Raw genomic sequence first — 19,681 nt, 5'->3', positions numbered from 1 at the left:
GATTAGAGCTCAGACTAGGGTATATGGGATGAATGGGGTAGATCTTAAGGCCAAGGTCTTGAAATACCAAGAATTATGAAGTAAAAGAGAGCAAAGAATAAAGCAGAAATTTAACAATATCATTTTGCATTAGAAATAAGAAGTTTCCATTTTGATCCTTCCCATCAGAAAGAGAAAGCTCTTCTGACTGGTCTAAAGGACAGCAAACGAGTAGCTGAGGTAAATAGAGGGAGGAGAGAATGCCATCCTGGTCCAGGAGAAATGGACTCAGACAGAATGGACTGGCAACTCGAAAGGGGTTCAACATGAGTGACAGGTTGACTGAAAAAACAAGTAACTTCCACAGTCTCCAGGCTTGGTCTTATTATGAGCTAAAATATAACTCAGAGAACAAAAGTGACAGAGGCAGAAATAGAATGAGAAAGAGAAGCAGACAGGAGATGAATCTGAGTCAATCTCCCAGTTTCTCTTCCAATACTCCCTCCCCCCTCTCTCTTTCTCTCTCTCTTTCTCCTTTCTTCCCTGTCTCCCTCCCTCCCTCCCCCTTCCCCCCTCATGCTAAACTCAAATTCTACTACAAAGAAAACCGGAAGACACAAGAGAAAGTTTGGGAGCAGCCAAATTTCACCAATTCCAATTAACTGGGAAGAGTAAGAAGTTGGTAAGGAGTCTTGATAACAGACCATTTGAAAATAAATATATACTATCACTTGTAAAGATCACTAATGAAGTATTTCCAAGGTGAGGACCTAGTGAGCCTTTTTTAATAATCAAGATTTATTTGCAATTAACAGTGTCCATCAACCTAAGAACTTTTCCTAAACAATTATAATCTCTCTACCACCTGATCTTGTTCACACTGTATATTGCTTCAAAGTTCTTTCTTCATAGTCGAGAATAAGATAAACTTCGGCCCAGAATATGTTACAGATCAATGGAAAGTTTGAGAGCTATCTCTCCAACCCAAAGGTACCCTGGAAAATGGAAGTATGGATAGTAACAAGCAACCCCTTCCAACCCCCACCCCCCACCCAACACACAAACACATTCACAACCCCGTGGTGGTTCTTGAAATGGAAGGGGAAGGAGGAGGCAGGCAATTTGCATTAGACACAGTTTAATCACCTTCAAATAGATTAAAAGTTCTGGTTTACACCCGCGCCCCACCCCCAACCCCCGTAAATCATCCAGACAGGACCCTGGCTTAGAAAGAGAAAAACACAGGTACTCTAGGAAATATAGCCACATATAATACATAAATCTTCTTCCCTGAAATAGTGCAGGTCCTGAGCAGAGCTGACCAGGGGGGCCACAGCATACCCCCAGGGTGAAGTGGCTCTAGGACTCTGCCGGTGGAAGTGCTGGAAGAGTGGGGCTTGGAGGAAGCCCCTAGTGTGGTTACCATTGCCCGAGGTGGGCTGAGGCCTTGGAGTGGATTACCCGGGAGGGCAGCAGTGCTGGGCTTTCCCTCACTCAGCCGAGGCTTAATGGAAGTACTGGTTAACCTTTTTTTTTCAGGGGACATAGAGGGAGAGGAGAGGAGAGCCTCTCTGTGCCTTGGTTTCCCCATTTGTGCATTTAGGACCATTGCAGGCCTCACACAAGGAATCTGAGGGGGTAGTGTTTAATGAGCACTTGAGCTTCCTCTGAGGAAAAGGAATACCAAAGCTCAGACTTTTATTACTGCCATTCCAGCTCCTAATGGGAGCAAGAGTCAAAGGAATAAACGTAAAGTGGGCTAATGAGAAAGGAAGAGAGATGAGACAGAGTATGAGGGGCTATGCTGTTGGCATCGTATCAATTCTTATTGAGAATAGCACAGGTATTGAAGTTTCTGGAGAATCTACAAGAAATGTAAATACTGTTATCTGTACTACAACTACTTACATATATCTAGTGGGGAAGAGTGAGGATTGGATGTTAGAAAGTTGATGAGGAGAAAGGAGAAGCTACACGAATAAATATAAGTAGAAGGTACCTGCTCTATTCCTAAAAGGACTGGCTGGCAATGCTTGCATTTGTGGCCAGAAGAATCCTCCAACCTCACACTTCAACCATCATCAATGCTAAAGGAACAAGAACCCAATTAGGATTCCCTGGCCGGAGGTCTCTGAGACTGCCTCTGGACTCAGGACATGCACCAGCTTAAAAGGATTTGAGGCAGTCTGAAGAATCTTTAGCCCCAGAATGAGACCAATGACCCCCAAGCAGGAAAGCTGAGATCTGAAGGGAGGAAAGGGGAATTCACGGAGGTGCCATGACCAAGGCCATGGAAAACCAGTGCCAGGGCCTCAAGAGACCCATTTGTACAGTTGTCAGAGGTGACTGACATCTTCTGCCACTGCCTTGAGTCCAGAAATTTAAAAAGCTTGCAGCAAGAAAATGCCAGTGTGCAATTGGGTGATTAAAGACCAAAGAAAAACAGTAAAAGCTTATTTGTTCTCTGTCTCAGATTTATCTTCTCCCCTGAACTCTCTCATAGCCCTAATTAAACACAAACAAAAGTCTCTTCCATAGATAGACTACTTCTCAGCTTCAGTTGCCTCCTGTGGTGGCTCTGGGGGCTCTGGAGGTGGCATCTCTTCTGGAGTGCTGGTGTCCTCTGGCATCTCATTGGAGTTCATGTGATCTGTTGAGGCCTGAGAAGGAAAAAGATAAGATGTTCAACACAAGTTCTGTTCCAAAATCCAGTGCAGAAGTCACAGACACTGAAGTCTTCCTCGGAGGCCTTTGAGCAGAGCGATACTAAAGATGTGCAGCTATTGTTGCCAAACTCAGACCAAAGACCAAGATATCATCTTCTCAGCAAAATACACCTGAAGCTTATTTGAGTTATTTCTTTAAAACTGTCCACAATATTCCTCAAAATTGAGAGGGAGGGTGAGAGGAGGGAAAGGGGAAGGGGAGGGGGAAAGGAAGAGGGAAAGGACTGGCTCAATATATGTCAAAAATGAATAAGTATTAATCTATTTCAAGGACACAAAGCACTAAAGGCAATGTCAGGGCACAAACAAAGCCAAGGAAGCTGGAGAAATTAGGATACAAAGCTGTCTAATTCTATTTCTAAGAAGTAATTGTAATCTATATGTTATCATTAATTCAGTCATAAACCAGGAACACTTACTGGGCTCTGTGGCAAAAGGCTGCTGCTGGTCTCTTGAGTACTAGGAGGTCGACTTCCACTGTCCTCCAATGGTAAAATACCCCTCCGATCCAGCACACTGAAGAAGACAAGAGAGTTAATCAGGGATTTGCCACTGGCTTTCACTCTTCTTCCCATACACAACTATGCTGTGTATATTGAAAAATCTAAATATATATTTGGTAAATCTTCTTAGCACACATCTCCTATCTTCCATTCATTTTTTGTTCTACAAACCAGTGACTGTCACATTAACTAAAGAACAAACAAATGAAATAAGAATGAAAGACCATCCCTTCAAAATAACCAGCCCATGGCCTATGGTTCCATGTAGACAATGGTACCATGTAACAATCCCTAGGAAATCTATTTGACAACATGAAGCCCCACTCAGAAATGCCTCAGACCAGGTAACAGGATGGGATTGAATGGTTTGTACCAAGAATCCCAGGATGTTTTAGACCCTTAAGTACCTGGGGGGCAAGGGACCACACAGAACTTCACAGCAGTTCTTTACAATGTTGCCATGACTGTAGGGATTCTGGACACGATTCTTCCCTGTCCAAGATCCTTTGATCTGCAAAATAAAAGTCAAAGCTTACATTTTAAAAAATGATGCTGAAGAAATTCACGCACCATGGGATTATGAAAAAGTACAGGAGGTGGATGTGGCAATAACTGTACAATAGTGTGATGAATTAAATGTCAACAAACAGTATATTCTAAAATGACTAAGATGGTACATTGTGCATATTTTATCACAATAAAAAGAAACACATGAAGACAGAGGGACAGAGTGGGTGAGATTAATTAGAATATATTGTAAATAGGTAAGAAGATGTCACAATGAAATCCCACCTGTATAACACATAGAAACAAAAAATAAATACATATATAGATGTGAAAATACATTTCCAAGACAAAGAAAAACTCAGATACATGAATATGCACTATTTTCATTAAAAATATATAGTATAAGCTATGTATGGCCTCAAACCTCTAATCGTAGCTTCTTGGGAAGCAGGGATTGGGATATCATGGTGTGAGGCCAGCATGGGCATAAAAGTTTACAAGACTCCATCTTAACCAATGGCTGAGTATAGTGGTGTAAGCCTGCCATACAAGCTACTGGGGAAGCACAATTGCTGGGCACTGTGGCATATAGCTCTCATCCCCACTGAAACAGAGATGTGCAAGTAAAAGGATTACATTCCAGGCTGGCCAAAGAATATAAAGCAAGAAAAAAAATATAAAGTATAACCAAGGTAAAAAGGGGCTAGAGGCATGACTCAAGTGGTAGAGTGCTCACATAGCAAGCTCAGGGACCTACCTAAATTCAATCCCTATTACCATCAAATACACACACATGTTCACACACACACACACACACACACACACACACACACACACACACACACACACACACACACACACACACACACACCAAATCTAGACCAAGTCCAGAAGCCTAAAAATCATACATTAAATAAGATGATACCTACAAGGTAAAGTTATAGGGATTTATTTTCTTTTTTATGTGCCAGTGTATTTTCTGAATTTTCTACAGTAAATGTGAATGAATTGGTAAATTTTAGAAAGTAAAGATTTATTCCTATCCTTCCCCATTCTAACCCAGAAGCATCAACTAGCCGCTTGTTGGAGGAGAGACTGGAGCAGCATCACACTATGTAGCACAAACTGGCCTTGAACCCAAATTTATGATCTTCCTGCCTCAGTTTCCCAGTAGCTGTGATTACAGGCATGTGTTACCACATCAGACCTTCAGCTAACCTTTAAGGATCTATGAACAGTTAAAGACCATCTAACTTTTCAAATTCTTCCTAATACTCCAACAAGCATTCAGCTCCAAACAAAGCAGTCCACCTTCATTTCCACAGATCTGATTTAACAACCTCTAATATCAGTCCTCAAACTTCCAGACCCTAGAGACTTTGTTCTCTAGCAGGTAACAAGAGCATATGCTTTTGGGAAAAGAATATATGGTACAAAACAGAAAATTGACTCACATCTTCATTAGTTGTCTGGTTGAGAGCCACGAGGAAAGTGTGAAATCCAGTCAGTCCCACAACAGACCAGAGTGTGAAGAAGCAAATGAGAACTTCTAGAACAGTGAGGCTAGGTTAAGGAATTTTGAAGAAGTCACACTAGGGAACTTGATGTATCAATCCATCAAGTTATACCATCCTTACATCTTACAACAACATCACAAAAGTCAAATATTCATATAAAACAATAGATGAAGTCTAAACTCACTAGACAGATCCTTTATGAAAGGTAAAGACTTTTATTCACTATAAATTTCTAGCATCTCTAGTATATTTAAGTATTTGCCTGTTTGTTCACCATTGGCTCTTTAAAGAGGATACGTAAGAAGGGGCAAAAGCTAACCACTGTTGACCATCACTGTCAACGGAAATTTCATCAAAAAATAAAATTTTGGCTGGGTATCAGTGGCTTACAACTGTAGTGTTAGCCACTCAGGAGTCTATGATCTGAGGATTATGATTTGAAGCCAGTCCAGGCAGGAAAAGTCTATGAGACTCTTATCTCCAATTAACCACAAAAATGCCGAAAGTGGAATTATGTCTCAAGAGTTTTAGAGAACTAGCCTTGGGTAAAAGAGCTCAGAGACAGCACCCAGGCCCTGAGTTCAAGCCCTACTACCAGCATACACACACAAAGCACAGGAACAGAACCCAGATGCTGACTTTCAAGCCCCTGGTCCAGCAAAATTAATTAATTAATGAAAAATTAGCAGGAAAGAAATGAGATATGAGCTGGGCGCCAGTGGCTCACGCCTGCAATCCTAGCTACTCAGGAGGCTGAGATCTGAGGATCGCAGTTCAAAGGCAGCCCGGGCAGGAAAGACCGTGAGACTCCTATCTCCAATAAACCACTAGAAAACCGGAAGTGGCACTGTAGCTCAAGTGGTAGAGCACTTGCCTTGAGCTGAAGAGCTGAGGGACAGTGTCCAGGCCCAGAGTTCAAGCCTCATGACCGACAAAAAAAAAAAAAAGAAAGAAAGAAAGAAATGAGATATGGTTCTAAATATCCTTTTCAGAAATGAAGTCACTGCACAAAACAAATCCTAGTGGAGCCTCCAGTAAATGACATACATACAAGGTGTACTGAGGCAAAGTACAACCTGCTAGAGAGACATAGGTCTGATCTTGGGAGAATCTGGGGGTAGGCAGATGAGAAAGGGGCAAGGGAAAGGCCTCCCTTTTAAGTCTTGGCCATCTTCTAGTCTGGTTGCTACCGTTAGACTATATTTCATAATTTTAGGCTTTGGCACACTCTGATGTCTAGAAACCTAGAAGGTGGGAGAACTGGAGGGAGAAAACATGCTTCAAAGTAGTTTAAGAAGGCTTTACAATGACATAGTGCCAGGAAAGGATATGTTCCAGGAGTTTCTTTCAGCGTCTCCAAGAAGCCAATTTTCAAGGATTCTGTGAAATTAGAAGGAGGAATAGATAGAAAAATTAGTGAATTCAGTCAAAACTATAAAGCACTCTACTGTCTATTCAGTTCTTTTCCTCTCTACCTCATGCTATATACAGGCAAGACAGGAGCTCTCACTGGGTCAAGAGTGAAGAGTCTTGCCTCCGTGCAGGCAGCCTCATGACTGAGGAGTTTGTTTCCAATGCATGACCACACACAAGATTACAGTTGGGCAGAAGCCAAACTTTGTACTCACTTCCCCCTTTCCAGTTCCCAAATATAGGTATGTAGAGGGATAGTAACCGATGAAAGAAACCAGAAATCGTCCCAAAACACCCTCTCTACCTGTCTCTTGCAAATTCAACTCAAAGCTCCTTTCCAGGAAGCTGTCTTCATCAAGAGAATTCCCTTTACTCCACGCTGCATCTGCCCCTAGCTTGGTCGTAAGTGTGTCTAGTCTGTGTACATGTATACATGTGGGCATGTATTACCAACTTCTCAAAGTAAACTCTGAGCTACTAAAATGCATTTCTTTAGATAAAAAAAGAAAGCAGCCAGGCTCCAGTGGCTCATGCCTGTAATCCTAGCTACTCATTGGTTCAAAGCCAGCCCAGGCAGGAAAGTCTGTGAGACTCTTATCTCCAATTAACCACCAGAAAACCAGAAGTGGCTCTGTGGCTCAAGTGGTAAAGTGCTCGCCTTGAGCTGAACAGCTCAGGGACAGTGCCTAGGCCCAGAGTTCAAGCCCCAAGACCAACAACAAAAAAAAAAGATAGATAAAAACCTTCCCCTCCTCCCCAGTGCAAAGTAGGTCTTAAAGGCAGAAGAGGAAAGGCTATGCAGAGGAAAACTACATTCCCAGACCTTGGCATCAGAAATGCACAGTTCTCTGGATATAGAGCAGTAATCAGGGCTCCAGTCTTCAGCAGAGGATTAGAGTTAAGGCCACCACATACAGCAAATATCTATTGATATGAGCTGAGGTTTATAGGCCAGCTTCAAAGTGGCCCATAGTATTCATTGCTAAGTGGTCCTGAGGTGCCTTCCTAAATGGCAAGTTCCCACCAGAAACCCAACCACCCCCATACTCAGACCTGAAGTCTTATCCCACCTCACCCCACTCTGGCCACAGAGACAACAGCCCTGCATACTCACTGAGGGCCACATAGACGATGTTGAAAGCGAAGACATAAATTGTGAGGAGGGAAAGAGAAAGAATGAAGAGGTAGAAATAGCGGTAGTTCCTCTTTCCAACACAATTTCCTACCCAGGGGCAGTGATGGTCGAAGCGCTCTGTGAGAAAAAGAGAGGTCAATGACAAAGCCTCCTTAGCAAAAGTAATCCCATCATCCACATAATATCTCATTCAAGACCCCAGGGTAAGCATCTACTTCAGATATATAAAACACAATCATTATTCTTTTCCAAAATATCTTCATAACCATTTCATTAGATTCTCAAAAACACTGAGTTACGTGAAAGGAAAAGGATATACTCTTCCCCACTTTACAGATGGAAAAACTAAGGCTCTGAGGAATTCATCTGCCTTACTCTGCAAAGGCATTTTTACAAATAAAAACCTTCACAGTGCTGAAAGCACATTTCTTGCAAAAGGCCTTGAGTTCAAATCCCAGTACCACTTTAAAAAATCCTTAGCAAGGGGCTGGGAAAGTGGCTCAGTGGTAGAGCGCTTGCCTTGCATGCTCGAGGCCCTGGGTTCGATTCCTCAGCACCACATAAGCAAAAAGAAAAAAGCCGGAAGTGGTGCTGTGGCTCAAGTGGTAGAGCGCTAGCCTTGAGCTGAAGAGCTGAGGGACAGTGCCCAGGCCCAGAGTTCAGGCCCCATGACCGGACCCCCAAAAAAAAAATCCTTAGCAAGTTGGGCCTACTAAGTTTAGGAAGAAGAAATAAGTGAAAACAGTCAAAGAAATGTTGTAAAATGAGTAGTGTGGTCTTTATTGACCTCAGCATATTAAAAATATATATCAACCAGGTGCCAGTGATTCATGCCTGTAATCCTAGCTACTCAGGAGGCTGAGATCTGAGAATCACGGTTCAAAGCCAGCCTCGGCAGGAAAGTCAGTGAGACTCTTATCTCCAATGGACCACCAGAAAACTGGAAGTGGCACTGTCTCAAGTGGTAGAGTGCTAGCCTTGAGCTGAAGAGCTGAAGGACAGTGGCCAGGCTGAGTTCAGACCTCACAACCGACAATAATAATAATAATAATAATAATAATAATAATAATACTGGAAGAAAACACTTGACATTATCAACTTTAGAAAATATATTAAAGTAATCCTGTAGTCCAGCTTCTCCTGATGCAGAGACTGGGAGAATAGTGGTTCATGGCTAGCCCAGGCAAAAAGTTAATGTGATCCTATCTAAACAAACAGAGTATAGTATTACCTGTAATATCAGCTATGCAGGTAAGAGGATCAAGGTCTGAGAATTACCCTGGAAAAAGCAAGAGCCTACCTAAAAATAAACTAAAGCAAGAAAAGCTAGAGGCATGGATCAGGTGGTAGAGCACTTGCCTTGCAAGCATAAAACCCTGAATTCAAACCCTAGTACCATACCATAAAAAATGGTTTCTGTACATTAAAAAATATTAGAGTCAGGTCCTAGTGGCTCATGCCTGCAATCCTAGTACTCAGGAGGCTGAGAACCAAGGATCACAGTTTGAAACCATTCTGGGCAGGAATTAACCATTGAAAAGCCAGAAGTGGAGCTGTGATTCAAGTGATACAGCACTAGCTTTGAGCAAAAGAGGTCAGAGACGGTGTCCAGGCCCTGAGTTCAAGCCCTAGGACCAGCATGCATGCATACACACACACACACACACACACACACACACACACACACACACACACACACACACACACACACACACACACACACACACACACACACACACACACACACACACACACACACACACAAAACATAGAAAGAGAAAATTAAAGAAAAAAATGGCCATATATATGTTTGTACATGACTAAATGAGAAGGCCAGCCTAAGCAGGAAAGTCTGTGAGACTCTTATTTCCAATTAACCACCCAAAAAAGCCATAAATGGAGCTACAGCTCAAATGAGAGAGCACTAGCCTTGAACAAAAAAAGCTCCAAGACTGTGGCCAGGCCCTGAGTTCAAGCCCCAAGACTGGCACAAAAAAATCTAAGTTCAATCTTTCTCTTTCTTTCTTTTTTTCTCTTTCTTTCTTTCTTTTTTTCTCTTTCTTTCTTTCTTTCTTTCTTTCTTTCTTTCTTTCTTTCTTTCTTTCTTTCTCTCTTTCTTTCTTTCTTTCTCTCTTTCTTTCCCTCCCTCCCTCCCTCCCTTCCTTCCTTCCTTCCTTCCTTCTTTCCTTCTTTCTTTCTTTCAAGACTACTGCTCTACCACTTTGAGCCACAGTGATACTTCTGGTGTCTTCTGAGTAGTTTATTAGAAATAAGTCTCACAGACTTTTCTGCCTGGGCTGGCTTTGAACTGCAACCCTTAGATCTCAACCTCCTGAGTAGCTAGGATTTCACGCATGAGCCACTGGCTCCCAGCTTAATTCAATTTTTTATTTAAAATTTTATCCTGGTAAAATATCTATAACATGCAAGTTGCCATTTTAACCATTTTAAGTGTACAATTCAGGGTATTAGTTGTACAATGTTATACAACCATCATCACTATTTCCAAGAATTTTTTTAACCCAGATAAAAATTCTATAGCCATTCAACAGTCATTTTCCAGTCTCCCTACCCCCACACTCTGGCAACCTTGAGTCTTCTGTCTCTATGAATTTGCCTATTCTAGGTATTTCATATAAGTGGAATGAAACAATAGTCATCCTCATGTGTCTGCCTTCTTTCACATAGCATTGTTTTTAAAGTTCCTCCATGTTTTAGCATATTTCAGTATATCATTCTTATTTTACATGAATAAGATTAAATTGTATGTTTTTCTTAGTTCATTCATCAGTTGATGGGCACTAGGTTGATTCCTCCTGTTAGCTATTATAAACAGTCACGATACTATGCTCTTTTATAGGAGGGAAGTATTAACTACCAGGAGGGTGTGGGGCTTAAAAAATCAGTGGATAGAGATGAATATGGTGGTCAAGTAGATTGTTTCATGTATGAAAACAGAGCAATGCAATAGGTTGGCATTATTTTAGGAAGGGGAAAGTGGGTAAGACAGAGAGAAGGGTATGACAGAGTGAAAGACATTCTCTGCATGGCTATGCTACCTCCTTATGTAATCAATGTATGCTAATATAAACAAACCAACAAAGCTATGAACATTTGTGTACAGCATGTTTTGAATAGTTTTCAAATTATTTGGTGTATTGTCATGGGTTGAATTATATCCCCCTGGCCAATTTATATATTGAAGTTCTAATCTCCAATGTGCCTGTACTTGGAAATAGGAACCTTAAAGAAATTATAAAGGCTAAATGAGATCATAAGCATGGGTCCCTAATCCAATAGGTCTAGTGTCCTCCTAAGAAGATGATACAGAAGGAGTGTGTTATCACAGAGAAAAATCCAAGTGTAAACAGCCAGAAGAAAGCCATCTGCAAATCAAAGAGAGATCTCAATAGAAACTAACCCTATTGGTTAGAATTGTGAGAAAATAAATTTATGTTGATTAAGATACCCATGCTACAGTATTTTGTTACAGTAGCCTGAAAAGCCTAATATAAATAAGTACTCAGGAGTAAAACTACTGGGCAACATGGTAATCCTACAGTTAATTAGTTTTGAGTAATTGTCAAACTTTCTTCCACTAGGCTATACCATTTTACGTGAAGCTTCCAATTTCTCCACATCCTAAGCTTAATAACTTTGATTGCAGTTTTAGAGTCATGAATAAAATAGAACCATGAAAAATATTGAATAATAGTAGATTGCCTAAATAAGCTAGAATCTAACCATATGATGCATTACAGTCACTAAAATAATATACTCAAAAATATTTATTAAATATTTAGAAGAAAGTTCAGGATATAATGTTAAATCACAAAAGCAGGATTATTAATTCTTATGTGCAGTCTCATTTCACAAGTGACAGAGAACTAGAAGAAAAAACAACAAAATGGACAGTAAATTTAGGACTGTTTTCTTTATATTTTTGTACTTCCCATATTTTCTTAAACAAATATTATGTAAATGAAAAGAGAAATCACTTTTTTTTTTTTTTTTTTTTTGCTGGTCATGGGACCTGAACTCTGAGCCTGGGCACTGTCCCTCAGCTCTTCAGCTCAAGGCCAGCACCCTACCACTTGAGCCTCAGTACTACTTCCAGCTTTTTCTGCTTACATGTGGTGCTAAGGAATCGAACCCAGAGCCTCATGCATGCAAGGTAAGCACTCTACCACTGAGCCACTTTCCCAGCCCTAAGAAATCACTTTTATATATGCTATGTAGTGATCAAATATACAACTGTAAGAATGATACTTCCTCTGGTTAAAGGGCTACAATAAATTTTTTCAGAAAAGTGAAGGGAAATGAAAATAAGAAAGACATGCTAAATGGTTAGGGTTGGGTCTAGATATAGCCACAGTTTAAGCAAACTTGCCATATAAAGTATTTGGAAAATATACATGTATACAGGTGCATGTTTTTTAACAGTATTTCAGTCACTTTCAAGTAATCCATACTCATTGTAGAAAACTTGAAAGACTAAAATTAAAAATGATGAAAATAAAATAATTCAAAATTGCACAACTTTTAGATAATGAACTATAATAATTCTTGGGCATCTCCTTATAGATTTTTTATAGATCTCTAGATAGATAGATAGATAGATAGATAGATAGATAGATAGATAGATAGATAGATAGATAGGTAGATAGATAGATAGATAGATAGATAATTTTTTTTGTGCCAGTACGGGGACTTGAACTCAGGGCCTAGGCTCTGTCCCTGAGCTCCATTGGCTCAAGGCTAGTGCTCTACCACTTGGGCCACAGTTCTACTTCTGGCTTCTTTTTGATAGTTTAGTGGAGATAACAGTCTCATGGGAACGTGCTGGTGGCTCATGCCTGTAATCCTAGCTACTCAGGAGGCTGAGGGCTGAGCACTGAGATATGAAGCCAGTCCGGGCAGAAAAGTCTGCAAGACTCTGATCTCTAACTAAGCACCAAAAAAGTCAGAAGGGGAGCTGTAGCTCAAGTAGCAAAGAGGTAGCATTGAGCAAAAACAAACAAACAAACAAAAAACCCGCAAAAACAGTGCCCAGGTCCTGAGCTCAAGCCCCAGGACCTGAAAAAAATAAAGATTAAAAATTAATTTAAAAAAATGAAAAAAGTCTTATGGAATTTCCTGCCCTGCTGGCTTCAAACTGCAATCTTCAGATCTCAGCTTCCTGAGTAGCTAAAATTACAGGTGTGAGCCACCAGTGCCCAGCTCACTTTTTAAATATGCAACTGAGACAACACTGTAAATGTATCCTATCTCCTGTTTTGGCCATTTAGCTTTCTGGTATGTGCTTTTTCCATAGCTTATTGTATGAACCTCCTAGAATTCATCTGACCACTCATTTATTGGTGAACTATTATAGTTTTTTCCCAATTTTTCATAATACAGTTCCATCCTTAAATCTTACACTATAGCTTCAATTTCTTTTTTGGACAGGCAAGGAAGAGGGTTGAGACAAATTCTCTCACTATGTGGTCCAGGCTAGCCTAGACCATGTTTTATAATCCAGGCTATCTTGAAAGTCACAATTTGTGATCTTAATTCAGCCTCTCAAGTACTAAAAGTAGAGTAGTGCACTAGCACACCCAGTGATGTATCACCAATTTCTTGAGATCAAGTCACCACAAAAGGTATCACTGGAATCAAAGGGTATACATGATTTTTTAAGTAGTTGTACAAAGGAGGTGCCATTTTCTTTTCTTTTCTTTTTCTTTTTTTTATTTTTGTGGTCGGTGGTGGGGCTTGAACTCTGGGCCTGGGCACTATCCCTCAGCTCTTTAGCTCAAGGCGAGTGCTCTACCACTTGAGCTACAGCGCCACTTCCAGGAGGTGCCATTTAACAAGGTCAAGGCTTTTTTTTTTTTTTGTCGGTCATGGGCCTTGAACTCTGGGCATGGGCACTGTCCCTCAGCTCTTCAGTTTAAGGCTAGCGCTCTACCACTTGAGCCATAGCGCCACTTCTGGTTTTCTGGTGGTTTATTGGAGATAAGAGTCTCATGGACTTTTCTACCCAGGCTGGCTTTAACTGTGATCCTCAGATCTCAGCCTCCTGAGTATCGGATTACACACATGAGCCACCGGCACCCGGCTGGGTTAAGGCTTTTTTTTTTTTTTTTTTTGCCAATCCTGGGGCTTGAACTCAGAGCCTGGGCACTGTCCCTGAGCCTCTCTGTGCTCAAGGCTAGCACTCTACCATGTTAGCCACAGCACCACTTCTGGCTTTTTCTGTTTAGGTGGTACCGAGGAATTGAACCCAAGGCTTCATGCATGCTAAGTAAGCACTCTACCACTCTTCCCAGTCCTTTTGCTTTTGATGAATCTTATTAGGTTGCCTGACTGAAAGTTTTTCCCAATTTATACTAATACCAGTACAGAGCTAAAGTTTATCAGGTTTCTTTGTTAATTTTCTAGACTTCAAAAAGCATCCTGATGTGGGACACCAGTGGCTCACACCTGTAATCCTAGCTATTCAGGTGGCTGATATCTGAAGAGTGTGGTTCAAAGCCAGCCTGGGCAGGCAAGTCTGTGAGATTCTTATCTCCAATTAATCACAAAAAAAGCTGTAAGTGGCACTGTGGGTCAAGTGGTAAAGTGCTAGCCTTGAGCAAAAGGAGCCCAGGGACAGTGCCCAGGCCCAGAGTTCAAGACATAGGACCAGAAAAAAAAATCCTGTTTAATATATCTTTCTTTGATTACAAATAGGGATGAACATTTTTCCATACTAATATATTTCCTTTTTCCTTTTTCTTTTTTTTTTGCCAGTCCTGAGGCTTGAACTCAGGGCCAGGGCACTGTCCCTGGGCTCCTTTTGCTCAAGGCTAGCATTCTACCACCAGAGCCACAGCATCACTTCTGGCCTTTTCAATGTTTATTTGGTACTGAGGACTCAAACCCAGGGCTTCATACATGTTACACAAGCACTGTACTGCTAAGCCATATTCCCAGCCCAGTAATATATTTCTTGATTTGTGAAGTGTCCACATTTCTACTAGAATATTAGTACTTTTTTAAAAAGAAAAATCAAACTTTTGCCAAGCACTGGTGGCTTATGCTTATAATCCTCACTACTTAGGAGGCTGAGATCTGAGGATCACAGTCAAAACCAAACCATGTAGGAAGGTCCATAAAACTCTTATATCCAATTATCCACCAGAAAGCCAGAAGTGGAGCTGTGCCTCAAGTGGTAGAGTGCTAGCCTTGAGCAAAAAAAAGCTAAGGGAAAGCTCTCAGGCACTGGGGTCAAGCCCTAGGACCAGCACAAGAAAAAATCAACTTTTGTGAGTTATTTATATTTAAGAATATGAATAAGCAGAAATGATTCTTTATGAAACCTTCACATAAGACATTCTTTATTTTTCTGATCCATTTTAAATGAGTTTTGATGTATAAAATTTTACTTACATTTCAATTTTCATCATAAAAATTAAGATGCATCTCCCCAAACTTTACCTAAGGATGTGGCTAATATGAGGAAAGCCAGGACTCTGGGCATGCTATATGCATACAGAATGTATGCATGTATGGTAGAATTGAAAACATCAGCAGTGTCATACATATGCCCATCAAGAAGTACATTTACTGTCCATGTCTCCTCTTTCCCAGGATTTAGCACACAGTATGTAATGTGTACAACTAAACTGCATAGATGTGGTATTCAGTACAGCTATACCAGTCATGCTTGCAGTATCAACAGAGACAAAAAAATGAAAGGCTTTGCCATCAGAGCTGGTCCAGCATTATCTCATGCTAATTTCATGAACTCACACAAAATGATTTACTAGTTCCTTATCTGTAAAATGGGAATTTCAGGGAGTTGTAACAAGTCCCAAATGAGGGAACAACAGAGTGCTTAGCACAGTGCCTGGTATATAATAGAAATTCCACGAATGCTAGCACCCATCCTCTTCTTGGGAATACTACTTCTCACATAGACCTTCCTTCCTCAATACTGCCCTCCAGTGGACTATGATGCTCCTCCCTCCTCCCATTGGTTAGATGGGCCCCACATAACATAAATCCCGTAGAAGAAAATGTAGATTTCACAAACAGTTTAGTTTCCCACTTACCAAAGAGGTTTTGTGGTTTTTTTTTTTAATTTTAAACTGAGAGCCACTTGTGATTTGATCTACACAAGTACTGTTGATTTTTAAGTTCAGGAGCTTTTTTTCTATTTAAATCTATTTTGTTAATAATCTGAATCTATATTCTCACCTCCTTTGACTTTTCCCAAAAATTTGTGACCACCCTGACATCACTCCCTGTTCAGCTCAGCCTTTCCCTCAAGCAACATCCCCTTGGTTTTACTCACCCACACAGTTGTCACAGATGCTGCAATGAGAGGCCCGGGGAGGACGGAAGATCTTGCATGTATAACAGTATTTCAGTTTCACAATCTGGTTGTTTATCTGGAAATTCTTGATACGAGGTGGTGGTCGCTGGCCCTGGGGAACCGCACCATTGGTAGCTTCTGTAAATAAACAAAGACAGTTTCATTCATTGCTAGACATTATTTGAGCTCAAAGTCTTACCACCTTTCCAGAAACAGTGAGGGGGAGGTGGTCACCAAAGATTCCCAAGTGCCAGGTGCTAATGACTCCAGCCTGTAATCCTATTCAGGAAGCTGAGATCTTAGGATCACAATTAAAGCCAGTCTGATTAGAAAAGTCCATGAAATTCTTTTCCAATTAACCAGAAAAATGTCGGACTGGAGAAGTGGCTCGAGTGGTAGAGTGCCAGCCATGAGCAAAAAATGTGAGCAAGAGCATGAGGCCCTGACTTTAAGTCCCAGTATCAGCACACACATACACACACAAAACGTATTCTCCAGTCCAATGTCTTCTTTTTGTTTCTGAAGACTTTTTAATTTTTTTATTTATTATTGTTATTATAAAGGTGATGTGTAGAAGGGTTACAGTCACATAAGTCAGTTAAGTCAGGGTAGTGTCACCCTTTCTACCTTGCCCCTGCTCTCGCTCAGCTTTTCCATCCCATCCCCACCCACAAGTTGTACAGATCATTTTCAACATAGTATCTAGTGAGTCCAATGTCTTCTTTAGATGAGCATTTCAAGACTAGAATTTCAACCTTTTACAGTATCACCCAAAATTCCACTGAATGCCATGCAATTCTGAAATATATAAGTAAAAAGGTATTTCTTAACAGGCACTGGTGGCCCACACCTGCAATCTTAGCTACTCAGGAGGCTGAGATCTGAGGATCATAGTTCAAAGCCAGCCAGAGCAGAAAAGTCCCTGTGAGACTCTTATCTCCAATTAATGACTCAAAAACTGGAAGTAGTGCTGTGGCTTAAGCGGTACAGCACTAGGCCTTGAGTACAAAGAGGCTCAGGGACAGCACTCAGGTCCTGAGTTCAAGCCCCACAGCTGACAAAATATTTCTTCAAACTTGGTTGTCTGATTACAAAGAAAAGCAATCATAAAGAAAAATGCCAAAAATATATTAAATACCCAATTTTTACTAATAATCAGAGAAATAAAAATTAAAACAAAAGATAGCATTTCCACTTACTATATTTACAAATATTAAAAAGAATAAAAATACCCAGGGCTGGGAAGGTGGCTCAGTGGTAGAGTGCTTGCCTTGCATGCCTGAGGCCCTGGGTTCGATTCCTCAGCATCACATAAGCAAAAAAAGAAAAAACCCGGAAGTGGCACTGTGGCTCAAGTGGTAGAGCGCTAGCCTTGAGCTGAAGAGCTGAGGGACAGTGCCCAGGCCCAGAGTTCAGGACCTACGACTGGACCCCCCCCCAAAAAAAAGTATAAAAATACCCATTATAATCTATGGTTGCAAAAGTTATTCTTCTACTTTACCAGTGAACAATATGGCAGCAGTTAGTTCAGTACTTTATAATTCAGTAATTCTACCACTAGGGGCTTATCAAAATTACAAAGACATTTATTCAATGGTATACAACGTCTCTTTTCTGTGTGTGCTGGTCCTGGGTTTGAGTGCTGTCCCTGAGCTTTTTGTTGTTGTTGTTGTTGTTTGCTCAAGGCTAGTGCTCTACCACTTGAGCCACACTTCCACTTTCACCTTTTTGGTGGTTAATTAGACATGAATCTCATAAACTTTCCTACTTGGGCTGGCTTTGAACCATGATCCTCAGATCTCAGCCTCCTGAGTATCTAGCATTACAGGTGTGAGTGACCAGAGCCTGGCTTAAAATTATTTTAAAGCTGAAAGAAGAGCATGGTAAAGTCTGAGGAGTGATGTACAAAGTTGCTAGCATTAAAATGGCTATATTCCTATTAAAGAGAAAATAGGAGGGAAAGATGAAATTGAAGTCCTCCTATAGCAAATTGCCTTAAATATCTGGATTATGTCTTTTAGCTAAACCCTCAAAAAATCCTTAATATTCCAGGCACTCATGGTTCATGTCTGTAATCCTAGCTAATCAGGAGGTTGAGCTCTGAGGGCCAAGGTTTGAAGCCAGCCAGGGCAAAAAAGTCTGTGAAACTCTTATCTCTAATAAACTACCAAAAAGCCAGAAGTGGAGCTGTGGCTCAAGTGGTAGAGCACTAGCCTTGAGCATAAGAAGCTCAGGGGCAGTGTCCAGGCCCAAAGTTCAAGCCCCACGACTGGCAAACACAAAAAATGAATCCTTAATTTCTAGGCCAGAGAATATGAACCCTCACAGCTCATAAGGTTTAAAAGTTTGGCAACAAACTGCTTCCCAGACAGACTTCCAGGCCTGCCCATCCACAGCATGTGAGAGTGCCATCTCATTGCTCCCTTGCTATGCAGTATAATTCTAAAAACAGAATATATTTCAATTCATTTTTATTTTAAAAATATCTGCCATATGGAACATTTTTCCTTTTTTGCAGAGTGGGGTAGGTGCTGTGAAATCAAACAATAACAGTGTGTCACAAGTCTTAGCTAATTCATTAGAGAATGACATAAGTACCAGCATGCCATCTTAATGTTTCTTTGCATATCCTTTATATTAGGGTACCTGGGGGACAGAGATCATATTTCAATCTCCCAGAGACACTAAGACACATACACAAAAAAATCATACAACTTCTTCTCTTCCTATTCCATAGAATATTAAATATATGGCTGAATATAAAGCTGACAAAAACTTGCTAACATAAATATATGCATTAACTAAGAATATACTCTTCTAAAGCAGGGTACAATGCCTGTAATCCTAGCTTGCTGATAAGTGAAGATCAGGAGATCACAGTTTGAGGTCAACCCAGGCAAAAAGAAGTTTACAAGGCTCCGTTTCAACCAGTAGCTGAGTGCAGTGGTACACATCTCTCATTCCCAAGCAAGAGGATCACTGCCCAGGCCAGCCTGGTCATAAAGTGAAACTCCATTTCAAAATTAACTAATTTAAGAAGGAACTAGGAGCATGGTTCAAGTGGTAGAATGCTATGTATTCAATTCCCAGTAACACCAAAACAAAACAAACAAAAAGAATATGTTCTTCTATTGAAAGTGCCATGATAAATGCAAAGGTCACAATGTGACAGCTTGAGTTTGAGCCACAGGCCCAGTAATGGAGGAGAAAACAACTAATCATGTTGAGAATCTAAAGTGAGATGCCAAAGACTAGTCAAGGTACTGCTTTGACCTTCGGTTTCTTCATATGAGAATAGAAAGCAGTCTATGAAATAATCTAGAAGAAGAGGGAGGAAGAGTGAACCAAATGCAAGCATGGTATTCAGTATATACTATGTTAAAAATGAACTATGCAACTTGTGGGCAGGGACAGGAGGGGGAAACTGAGGGAAAGCAAAGGAAGGGGCAACACTGTCCAAAAGCAAGGAATGCATTCATTACCTGATATATGAAATGGTAACCCCTCTGTATGATACCTTAATAATAACAATAAACTTATATTAAAGAAAAAGAGGGGCT

At 40.7% G+C, this 19,681-nt stretch overlaps 1 protein-coding gene across 2 annotated transcripts in view; it reads right to left on the bottom strand.

Annotated features, from left to right (window-relative positions):
* Positions 1-1,228: 1,228 nt before the first annotated feature.
* The window catches only part of Zdhhc9 (zinc finger DHHC-type palmitoyltransferase 9), a 35,284-nt gene continuing 16,831 nt past the window's right edge, over positions 1,229-19,681 (bottom strand). The window contains exons 4-10 of one of the 2 annotated variants that reach the window (XM_070039747.1): positions 16,101-16,259; positions 7,760-7,897; positions 6,566-6,612; positions 5,170-5,274; positions 3,616-3,719; positions 3,125-3,221; positions 1,229-2,639 (exon numbers count right to left, since the gene is read on the bottom strand). In XM_070039747.1, the coding sequence (XP_069895848.1) occupies positions 2,523-2,639; positions 3,125-3,221; positions 3,616-3,719; positions 5,170-5,274; positions 6,566-6,612; positions 7,760-7,897; positions 16,101-16,259 (767 nt within the window). In that variant the 3' untranslated portion in view covers positions 1,229-2,522. The remainder of the gene's footprint in view (positions 2,640-3,124; positions 3,222-3,615; positions 3,720-5,169; positions 5,275-6,565; positions 6,613-7,759; positions 7,898-16,100; positions 16,260-19,681) is intronic. The other variant, XM_070039748.1, reaches the window with a different exon arrangement.

The sequence above is a fragment of the Dipodomys merriami genome, unplaced genomic scaffold (assembly GCF_024711535.1).
Source record: "Dipodomys merriami isolate MVZ:Mamm:240054 unplaced genomic scaffold, mDipMer1.0.p SCAF_3, whole genome shotgun sequence".
Taxonomy (NCBI): Eukaryota; Metazoa; Chordata; class Mammalia; order Rodentia; family Heteromyidae; genus Dipodomys; species Dipodomys merriami.
Note: the sequence above shows the minus strand (reverse complement) of the source record. Positions and strands in the feature narration are given on the sequence as shown.